At 37.7% G+C, this 12,144-nt stretch overlaps 1 protein-coding gene across 1 annotated transcript; it reads right to left on the bottom strand.

Moving 5' to 3' along the window:
- Positions 1-459: 459 nt before the first annotated feature.
- On the bottom strand, positions 460-10,193 carry LOC121425390 (beta-amyrin 28-monooxygenase-like). Its single transcript, XM_041621429.1, has 9 exons — positions 9,616-10,193; positions 8,555-8,753; positions 7,275-7,411; positions 6,234-6,307; positions 5,041-5,241; positions 3,991-4,101; positions 3,274-3,401; positions 1,736-1,823; positions 460-645 (listed from the first exon to the last, which is right to left on the bottom strand). The coding sequence occupies exons 1-9, from the start codon at positions 9,803-9,805 to the stop codon at positions 481-483; spliced, it is 1,293 nt and encodes a 430-aa protein (XP_041477363.1). The 5' UTR covers positions 9,806-10,193; the 3' UTR covers positions 460-480.
- Positions 10,194-12,144: the final 1,951 nt, after the last annotated feature.

The following is a 12,144-nucleotide window of genomic DNA, read 5'->3' as shown; positions in this document are numbered from 1 at the left end:
AGTGACATTGACAAAAAGCAAAATCTTGTGAATCACTGACAGGGTTACATGAAGGTTTGGCTTAGGGATTTGTGCTTGCATGGTTATGCATGAAGTTAGCACATACTTCAGCATATAAAAACCTATAGACCAATCAATTACTGGTTCAGACAAGGCCTCTGATTGGTCAATTATTTACCTCAGGCTGATCCTTCCTTGCTGATTCTCACAAGGCCTGTGATTGGTCAATTCTGTACCTATAGCCTAATCCTTCCCTGTTGATTCAGAAAAGGCCTTCGATTGGTCAATTCTTTACCTGTAGGGTAATCCTTCCTTGCTGATTCTGAACAAGGCATCTGATTGGTCAATCCTATAGTTATGGACTCGTCCTTCCATGCTGATTCTGTCAAGGCCTGCGATTTGTCATTTCTGTACCTATAGGCTGATCCTTCCTTGCTGATTCTGTCATGGCCTGCGATTTGTCATTTCTGTTTCTACAGATTATTCCTTCCCTGTTGGTTCAGACAAGGCCTCGGATTGGTCGACTTTAGTGAAACTGACCGAGAGTTCTTTTGGCCTAGCCATGGGTAGCCATTTGTAATCAAGATCTTCATCCTGCTCACCTAAAGTCCAGTTGTAATGACCAACCAGGTACTGACTCACTTTCTGTATTTGATCAAAGAGGACAAAATATAATTTTTTTCTTCTTTTAATCATGCACTTTGTTGACTGTATATAGCAAAAAAGGAATAAACAAGGAATATAAAAGGCTATGTTACTGTCTCAATTCAAAATTAAAATACAGTGCCAAGCCGAAAACATTATCCTTTCTGACCCAAATTATTTACAGAAGCAACTAGGGAGTAAATATTCAATGGAAATAGTAAAAGAAGGGCAAAATAACTCTTCAAGTACGAAAAAAAAATTGAACAAAGACAAATTAGTACATTTAACAAAAGGTGTACATTATGAGAATCATATATCAGTAGATATATATCCCAGTGTTGAAGGGGAATGAAACCTTTGGAACGATTAGGCTTGTGTCGAAACAAAAAAATCAAATAAGAACAAAGAAAGCTTGAAAAAAATCAGACAAATAATGAGAAAGTTATGAGCATTTGAACATTGCAATCACTAATTCTATGGAGATCCTCCCATTAGCAATGCGATAAGGATGTGTGATGTGACATGTGAACAACTTCCCTTTTGATGGCCTATAAAATACCCCCAAAATGTCTCTTTTTGCTTTTCCTTAAGGTGATACAAACTCTTTATCCATGAAGTATTCTTTAAAATCTGTATCTACTTATAGATGTGATAAAAGAGGCAGTTTAAGTGAAATATATACTGAAGTAATGGGGAGAGTTCACAAGATGACATAATGCATCTTTGTTGCATTGCCAATCTGAGGATCTCCATAGCATTAGTGATCGCAATATTCAAATGCTCATTTTTTTTTCATTAATTTTTCATTATATTTCTCAAACTTTCGTTGGTCTGTTTCTTTGATTTTTCTGTTTTTACATAAGCTATCTTGTTCCAAAGGTTTCATTCTCCTTTGAGGACAAATAATAATAATGTACAAGTACATGGTTTCTTATGAACATTGAATATGCAGAAATAAGGTCTGGTTATACAACTGATACAATATATAGTTCAACTCATTTTTAATCATTCCACCTAGAAAAACAAAATCAAATGAAGTTTTCTATATGAAATATTATCTAGATACATGTAGTTCATGGATTATATTTACCTTAATCAAGTTTTTCATGAGTGATGTACCAACACAGCATCTAGGCCCATCACCGTAGCAAAATAGCAGTTTCTCTTTTTCTTTGGAACTGTGAAAATAATCGGAAACAAACTTTTTCAATTTTATTTCTGAAGTTTTCAAAGGCTTTCTACAAAGACTAAAAGCCTCTTGTAAACAGAGGGTAAGCCCTTCTTGACTGATCATGTATTTTTAATGATATAGGAGGAAATTCAAATCATTTGCTGAAATTTCAAGGATACATGTATGACCAACTGTTACAAGACAATATAAAGGGTATTGACCCTCCTCTTTTAGTGGCAAAGACTTTTTTTCTTTTATTTATTAATTCATTTATTTTTGTTTAAAGGTGTAAATAATAATAATAGCTGGATTATCAAGTGCTTTTTGCTTGAGGATACAAAGTGTTGCTATTATTACCCCGGTTTTAGCCGTGCTGCCATATAGGTGCTGAAGCATTCAAGGAATTACTTCCTACTGGTTACCCATTCACCTCACCTCACCTGAGTGCAGCACAATGTGGGTAAACTTCTTGCTGAAGGAAACTCACCATTGCTGGGAATCGAACCCACGACCCTCAGATTGACAGACGGGAGTCATAACCACTAGACCATGATGCCCCCACATAATAAATACATTATTCCAAGGTCCAAGGACCAAAGATCTCTTTGTGTTTGGCTTGACATTTGTCTCAAATGAAAGTTGCTTTGAGGGACTTGTGTCTGAATTTGATTGATTGCATAAATCATTTCTGCCGCAGGCTAATCAAAAGATTTACAGGGTCTAAGAACAAACTGCCCTCAAAAACAGCCCTTGTAGGTTGTAAAGAGCCCCATTGCAAAATTCATTTCCCCCCCTTGGTTTAGAAGCCAAAGAATGGTCCTCAGGCCAAAATAATTTGAATCCCATATGAAGGAAAAGAATCAAGACCAATTGCTCTGGATTTCTCTTTTTTTTTAGGTACCATGTACAATTTGAAAGAGCTCCCAAATCTACTTTTATACCTTGATTGGGCATTGTTCATGCAGGAGTGTCATATGATTACAATATGGACGGTGTTTTACACCAAATTTTATTAACTTTATTTTTATTCAAAGTGAAAATGTATACAATTGTATGATTATAGATAAAAATATAAATATGAATTATAATCATTATGGCACATTTGTTAGGGTCACATTTGAATTAACATAAGTCAGTAGGTTTTCTCAGGGCTGGTCGTTTAATGGCAAACAAAAGTTTTGTTTTGGAATGTTAAAGGCTTGCTGGGGAAATTTCATTATGTTGTAAATACAACTTAAGACTTACCACCCAGCAAATTTAGATCGCAATGATCAATCTATCTGATAAGTCACATGGTCTGGTGATACAGTTGCTGTCTGGCAATGAGTAGATCAGAGGTTCAAATCCTGCTGGTACCTATATCTTTTTCCGACTTATCAGCTAGATCGATCAATGTGATCTCGTTTACTGGTTTGAAAGCCATAAATTGTATTTCCAAAGTTTTGTTTCTTCCTTACTTGTCTGCCCATCTTGTTGGATCAAAGGTGTTTGGGTTCTTGAAAACATCAGGATCTCGGTGGGCGATGGAGGAGACGTAGATGACTGCATAGCCCTTGGGCACTTTGTAACCATCAAGTATGAAATCCTAGAAATCAAGACAAATCAGGGTTTATTTCAAACAAGTATAAAATCCTACACTGAATTTACAACACCAAGGATAGTAATTGGTTGTCTCGTGCATAATTCATATTTGTTTATTTCAAAACCACATCATGTCTCACATCACTTTCATCATCAACATCATCCACATCTCATCATTATCATCATCATCACTATCATCGTTGTCATCATCATCATCCCAGTAAATATTGTCATTACAATCATCACCATCGTCATCATCATTATCATCACCAATCACCATCATTTTCATTGTCTCCGCTACCGCGCCGTCATTGTCACCATCATCTTTATCATCACAATCATAAACAATGTACTGTCATCACCATCAATAGGCCTTATGCATTGAAGTCATTGTGCCATCATCTTTGAGAGGCTGAAGCCACTGCCTTGCATTCATTGGTAATCTGCACCTGGCGCATCTCGGACAACTCCCTTTATGTGTATTCCTATATCCTCTGAGGGAGGGCGCTATGAAATTATGACGCCATATGCATAAGGTCTATGGTGATGACTGTTGAGTGGATTTTCTAAAATGTAGAGGCCAAAAGGTATACCTCTCTAACAAGTCTCCTCCCCCCTAGCACTGGGGGCCATAGTCTCTCTGTTTCCAGCAAACAGTATTCAAGATAATCGCTGCTCTCTCTTGCAATCACTTGCATGTTATCCTATACAGTAAGGACAAATATTAATATGTTAGAACCTATAAATTCATAGTGGAAGAACAACAAACTTTTTGTATGACCCATCCCAATTTTCCTCCATTCTTGCTCACTACTTCATGGAACTGTGCTAGTTGTGATCATTCCAAATAAATAGAGAAAAATGGTGGTTGAAACATACATATTCTATGGAATTATCTTTATTGTATAGTGTTCCTATCTATGAGAAGTGACAGTCCACATTTTTCGAGCACTCCCCATATTTTTCATCCCAAATTCATTAGCAATACAAGAGTTATACAACATGTAGGGCTCAAATTAAGAATTCATTCAAAGGTGCATGGTCGTTTCATATAAGGGCACTTCCTTGAAAGGAAAGGCGGTGCCCAATTTAGGGTCATCCAAGGCTAACTAAAAATGGCATCAATAGTAAAATGTACTTTTTAAGAAGACACATGCACTGGATAACCACAGGGCACCAAGACCTTGGGCAAAAGGGAACTACAAATATCATCAAGGCAATTCTGAGGGCATCGGAGGCCATATGGTCTTGGGTTAATTGGAGCCCTGAACATTTTAAGGTCAAAGGAGCAGGATCATGTCAAATACCAATTTACCTCACCTAGGCAAGACACTGGTGTGATAAATCATGGTGTTTCATGAAATCTCAATATTCTGTGGAGTGATGAAGTTTAGACTATCATTACACATCATCATCTGAAAGAGTTTTTTGCTTATCACGGCACATTGGCCTAATTTTTTCTTTTTAGATCTGAGAGCTTGGATTAGATAGAACAGGCTGTCACTTGATGAATTATCTTGTCAATGAAGCTATTTGTCCCCATAATTTCGATTCTAGCAGTTACTTCATTACTCTCTTGCCTACATACATGTAGTTTAAAAAACTTGACCTTGAAATGAGGTTTTTGCCATTAAATATATCACCTTGCTTTTGGAGCAGAGGGCCAGGGTGAACGACGTCAGGAGTGAAGCGATTGCTTTCGGCACCAGGGCGGAAACAAAGGGTAGAATGTGGTGTTCAAGCTCTGACTGGTCCTTAAATCCAGCTTGCCTGGCTCTTGTTAAGAAAGAACCCTTGTCTGCCTGGCTTGCAAGACGTGTTCGTATCAGCTCCAACAGTTTGTCCTGGTTTATCAGGAAAATGAAAAATGATGTAAAATCATCATAATTGATAGAGATCAACTATGAAGAATTATAAAGAAAAAATGCATTTTTTTGTAATATTCTTGGCTGGCTAAGGACCCTCTAGATCTTCATCCCACATAGAGGGACAGTGATTTCCTGCGATCGCGGAAAATGGACAGAATTCATGGAAAGGGCAATTTGAAACGGATAGTGGCATTTCAAATGGAAAATCAAGGAAAACATATTTTCCCTCAAAATACACAGAACAGCAACAGAAATTACTCCAATTTCACAAATAATATGAATATTAAATCGCCACAAAACCCCAGAAAACACAATCTCACTTCATGACAATTTACACATCGTGACTGCACTCGACTTCATCACACTCGATTGTATCCCGCGCCTGTACCCGGCTGGCCGGATCGGGCTTCACAAAAATATGCACACATATCGTTCAAACAACACGGTCATGTGTTGCTGCCCTCCACGTTCCAAGATGTAACAGCACAATATCGAGGTTTTAAAATCCAAGATGGCCAATTGGCGAAAGTCGTTAACTGCTGATAACGATGTCCAACCCAAAATTATCGATGAAATTTCATTTAACCGTAAAATAATGCTAATAATGTGAAAGGTGAGGATGTATGCATGTTAAATGCGTACGCCCAAATTTTTTATGCACCCGCATAGACCCGATCACAATGGATTCTATCGTATTGTTGGTACAGTGGCAGATACAAATTGTGACCAGTGCGAGTGTACGTGTTCTGATATTGCTATTCAATGTGTGAATGGAATTGTCATTTTTCCATGTGTACAAAGTCTATGGGGAAACAGAATTTCCTTTTTCTGACATGCTGAAACGGAATTTGAGATTTTCTGAAACAGAAAAGGCAATTTTTTGAAATGTAAAATAACTGTCCCTACACATATTCAGTATTAGTGCGAAAGAAGTGAGTGTGTGGAAAGGGTAGTGTGAAGCAACATACCTTAGATTCTACAGCTTGTTTGCAGGATGAAGACCAATAAGAAACTTTCCAGTTCAGGGGAACAGATATCACCCCTGGATTAATTAAAAGAAGAAAGAAAATACTTTTTGAAATATACTCAACTTCTACTAAGTATCCCTGGTCACAGTGTTTCTTCTATAAGATCCCTGCCACCATCATTGGGTCAGATGCATAAAACGTAGAAATTGCTAGCAAGCAATTGCTTCAACCACAAGCAATAGCGAGCCAAGCTAAAAATCATGCTTCAGCAATTGCTTTATTTCTTTTGTATAACCCTTTGCTAGTGCTTGAACCCCTTCCTTGCCTTCAGAAAGCAATTGCTAGCAATTTGAAGAATCGTGAAGATTTTAAGAAATGTGAACACAAAAAAAGCAATCGCTACTTTTATGCATCTGACCCATCGTCTTTGCTATGTTCTCATTGTCTTGGCACTAACACAATCTTCATCACAATCATTATCAAAATAGTTACAATAGTCATCTGCATCCTCACAAGCACCAGCTTATCCATCATCATCATCACCACAACATCATCATCATCATTCATCATCATCATTCATCATCATCACCACCACCACCATCATCAAAATCATCATCATCATCATCATCATCATCATCATCATCACCATCACCATCATCATCATCATCATCATCATCATCACCATCATCACCATCATCATCAACAACATCATCATCATCACCAACTTCATTATCATCATTTCTGTTGTCATGATCTCTTATCTTCACAATGAGATCCCTAACTCTAGCACTATCATCATCGATCCCCAGCCACGGCACCTATGCTCTTTTATCCTGCATTCAAATACATGGAAATGCTTTACCCATTATTAGTAACTAGGTGTGCACTTGTTTATAAAAATAAAAAAAATGAAAAAAAATCATCATCATCATCAAAACCATGAGAACATCACTATGCATGAACATTGCATCTAGACCATCATCAGGTTTATAATCCCATATTAAAATTTTGATAAAAAATCTCTCTGCGTCAAAAACCTACCATGCCAATGTGTGGTGGCCAGCGATGCTACATCGTGGACCAGATCGGGAGAATCGGTAGCATCAAGGTCAAGGAACAGCGCTAGCATGAGCTCAGTCGCAAACAATTTGAATGTCTCATACACCTGAACTGAATCACTGCAAGAGACATGGATTTAATATATAATCATCAAGGAGAGTACGGTCAACTGATTTTCACAGTCATTCGATCTCTTCCATAATTTCAGGATTTAATAGCATAATCGCACTATCAATAGAAACATGCTTTTTGGCATGCTTATACTGCCTTCATATTCCTTACGACAAACTGACACCAACATTATGACAAAAGCAAAGAGAGAGATGCTCATTGGTCATGATCATCGCTGGATTAGATCAGGAAATTGGTTGACCATAATGGTTGGGATTGAGGCAAGATGAAGGATATAGTTTAAAGCTTCAATGCTAGGGTGCACCAGGGGAGCGTTTCATCAACATTTTTGTCTGACACGTTGTCAGATCTGACATCTTTTCTTGATTCTGATTGGCTGAGAGTCACTGTTACTATAGTAACTGTCGGACAAAATGGGACTTGTCGGATAAAACGTCCGACAAGTCCTGTTTTATCCGACAGTTACTATAGTAACAGTACTTCTCAACCAATCAGAATCCATGAAAGTTGTCAGATCTGACAACTTGTCGGACGAAAATATTGATGAAACGCCCCCCTGACATCTTTCCAGGATTTTGATTGGCTGAGAGGCACTGTTCCTATGGTAACTGTCGGATAAAACCTCCGACAACTCCTTTCATGAAACGGTTTCAAAAATGGTTTCATAAAGTAAAAATTAGTTATCTCAATGAGTAATTCTTCTTCTTACTGTCACAATGTGAAGATGTGAAGTTAAGTAAAATACAAGATACAAGCATTTCTCTGACACCTTTATTTTCTGGACTGCTTAGGAGTTTCATTGAGATAGCACAGTATGCACATCTCATGCTTGACTGAACCCTAAACTTCAAATCTTCTTTTCTACTTATTCTTTGTAGCTCTCATGAAATTTCTTTTACCTTCAATCAAGTGCTTGTGTGGGTTATTGTTAATTAATTATGACAAGTTTTATATAATTTTTAATGTTTAGGACATATTTTTTTCAATCTTAATACAAACCTTAATGACTATTTTGGGCAATGTCTGTTTTTGGGGGGTTGCAGGTCACAATTTGTAAAAAAATGTAGATGAAACACTCTCTTGGACCACCAGGTAAACACATTTCCCTTCTCATCAACATGACAACGAACCTGGAATGCAAGTTACTGAAATGCCTCTGGATGAACTTCTGGACGATCCGGTCAAAGTTTGGCAAGGCGTTCTGGATGAAGACGTGGTGCATCAGGGCATGGAGTCTGTCGGCCTCGGTTGCCTCCTCAAACATGATGTTGTCGCCATAGAGATGGTGGAGCATGGCTTTATATCCCAGGCTCATCTTGGTATGGTGTTCTGTGAAGATGAAGACATGGATCTCTGAACATTAATGACTGACTACAAGAATGTCATGAGAGTAATAGAGCTGTTATGAGTAAAATGGCTTTAATACCTATTGGTAGAATATGGGGATATGATATGCGAATATATTCAATATTCTTGTTTATATGACACCTAGATAGATCCTTGTGATTTGACTGGTTGTTTGATATCGTTCATTCAGCCCATTACTCGCATTGCATGAGCATGTTTTGCATCGAAATTCATAAATTTCATATGAAAAAAAAAAAACAATTTTTAGGTGTCATATAAACTAAATCATGATTTTTTTTTGTGCAATGGACAGAATACTCCATTCGGTGAAAGATGGATCACTTCATCTTTCACCTCATGAAATATTCTGTCCGTTGCACTCATAAACATTCATTATTTGTATACTTTGTTCTGTCTCAAAGCATACTTGCACTCTCTGATACACATATACCTGACAATATGGAGTGCAATTCCCCAAAGGACAATTCTTAATACACTTCTTGAGGTATGAACTATCTCAAAATAATATAGTTGTGATTCATTCACATTATGAATATGTTTAAAAATCTGAACATAAGCATTTCAGTAATTATCGAATGGGACTATGGACATAAGCATTTCAGTAATTATCGAATGGGACTATGGAGAGTGCAAAGTTTTACAACCACACCATAACCTTAATCTGGGCCCTTTTTCATGAATACCTTTCAATACCATATACTGAAATTTCATCATGAATTTGCTCTCATCCAATCAAACGCCACGATTTAAGAAGCCGATGATAATATCTTACAACTTTTCGTTTCTGGCAAGTTTCATGAAACAGGGCTCTTCACTGTCTTACCAGTCAACAGCTCCTTGACAGCACTGCATGAGCACACAAAGACAGTGGGTTTGTTGAGAATCCTCGACTGGAAGATCCTGGCGCCATACTCCTCGATCCGGCTGTTGATGTAAAGCGGGACGTTCCGGTAGAACTCGAGAGAGCTGTCTCCAAGGATGGGGTAGCCGATCTTCCCTTTAGGGGTCGCCATGGCGATGGGAAGAGGATGAGACCGATGTTGGTGAGGATGGTGGTTATGGCAATGGAGATGATGATGGTGATGATGGTAACTAATGATGATGACGATGGCAGTGATGGTGAAGATGACATTGACTAGTCTGCAGGTTCAGCTCCTAATTGAGACACCTGACTCGAAAGTTCCGAGAATCCTAGCATATGTTCAAATTTGGAGTGCGAGATCAACAGAGTATTCAAACAAATCCTGATCAGGTCAATTAGTCTGCAAATCTAGACCCCTTTCATCAAACCAGGCATTTCCTCCAAGTTATGGCAAAGCCTATGACCAAACAGCTGCTGTGCTTTGTGCCTCTATCAATGCTGCTTGTAATTCACATGATCTGGTGGTGTTTCTGCTGATGACAGTGTCTTGGGACATCATGAAACCGCTTGACTAGTTACTCTTCCACTACTCCTCGTAAGGTGTACCAAAGATATTGCACACCTGGATATATTTGACAGAAAAAGCAGAGACAAAAGGGCAAGGAGAGGAGGAAGGAAAAAGAAGAGAAATATGCATGTAGAATGGAAAGGGGGGTGGGGTGGAGGGAGAGAGAAAAAAAGAGAGAAAAAAGGGGTGAAAGAGAAAGGGGAGAACAGAAGACGATCAGAATCTCAACAAATTCAAATTCAAACATTGAGATCTTCCAGTTTCCTAACACAGTTGAAGAGCATGCAATAATTGACTTCCCAAAAAGATCATCAAATATTTCCTGACATTCTGAGAGCAAATACTTAGGACTAAATACAAGTTACATTTCCACTGATATTGTTCAGTTGGGTCAAGCAATAGGTTTGTGACAGTCACTTCTGGGTATCCACTAAACTGTGGTGGTGCCAAGTAGGGGAGAGGTCAGGATATTATAGGGGGATGGGGGGGGCAAGACTTCCTTAATATGACATGGTCCCATCTTACAAAAGTGTTATGATTGATCCGATCAAAATCAGCTATGGAAATCCATCCAAGTCATAAATTTTTCATGCAGTAAACAAAGAGGAACACACTGGATTGCCAAGACAATGGTACAGGCATGAATATAACAGAAATATGTATTTTTTAAATGTTGAGTTTGCTGGCTTTCCATAGTTGTGGTTGATTGGATCAATCACAACTCTGTGTAAGATGGGGTCCATATATCTAACAGAATTAGGCTATAGGGCCACATGTATATAACAGACTCCTCAAATGGTTATTACAAACTTGTATGTGCTTCTTCCCATATGTTGCCCTTTCTCATCTCTTTTCTCCCCTATTCTCTTTTTTTTCTATTTGAAAAACCATATGGGGGGTGGAGGTCCCCCCTGCTACTAGACAAGGCTATAGACATTTATCATAGTTAAGCCCTAGTTGAACTTACTTGTATTTGGGTATTTATGGTGGAAATTTATTGAAAGAAACATAATCAGTGAATTAACTATAAAAAGTGTTTGGTATGATAAACCATACAATGCTAGATCGACACAGAGTATACGATTCATGAGTATAAAGATAAAAAAAACCAGAAAATATATAGATTAATGAAATAAACGAATAATGATCAACATCAATAACACTGCTTTTGAAGGGAAACATAAAATCAGAAATGGCATGTAGCATACCCTGAATGATGAAACCCTCAAATCTTGTTGGTGAAATGACATCAATCTAGATCTTGCTCTTGGTTTGTGAGTTACATTTTTTTCAGGTATATAATATCAGCATCTAATATCCTATTTTACATTTTTGAACATATGTTACATGCATCAATTAGACTCCAGAGCAGAAATTGTGAAATTTTATGCATTGTAAAATTGTATAGTCTACTCTAGATATAATAGTCATTTCTTTGAAACAATTTATGAAATAATGGTAAAATAGTTGGCACAAATGAAGTTTTGCACTGGCTGATTTGAGCAAATTTCCCCATTTCATCAGTATGGTAATGCCTTAATCTTAATGGATACACTATTGAACTTAAGCAACCTCGAGGCTGTCTCTTGCCTGGACTTGGAATCTTGCGAACAAATACTACTAGAATCTAGCCTAGGCTAGCCTAGACAGCTGGCAGCTGTCTGTTTCGAGTTTTTTAACATTTGTTTAAAAATTTCTCCTCGTACACAGATGGCTTGCTATCGTGCACCCACCATTAGGGGACTTGCAATGCAAAATCCCCCTGTCGGGGCTCTTCAATTTCTGTCTTTAATGAATAAAAATTTTGAAAATTAACGCGACCAAAATGCAAATATATTCCCTCTTGGCATTAATAGCCAAAAAACGGAGAAAAATTATGTTAAAAGGGACAAAAACAGTGACTTACCTCAGCTGTTGCGCAA

The sequence above is a fragment of the Lytechinus variegatus genome, chromosome 12 (genome assembly GCF_018143015.1).
Source record: "Lytechinus variegatus isolate NC3 chromosome 12, Lvar_3.0, whole genome shotgun sequence".
Taxonomy (NCBI): domain Eukaryota; kingdom Metazoa; phylum Echinodermata; class Echinoidea; order Temnopleuroida; family Toxopneustidae; genus Lytechinus; species Lytechinus variegatus.
Note: the sequence above shows the minus strand (reverse complement) of the source record. Positions and strands in the feature narration are given on the sequence as shown.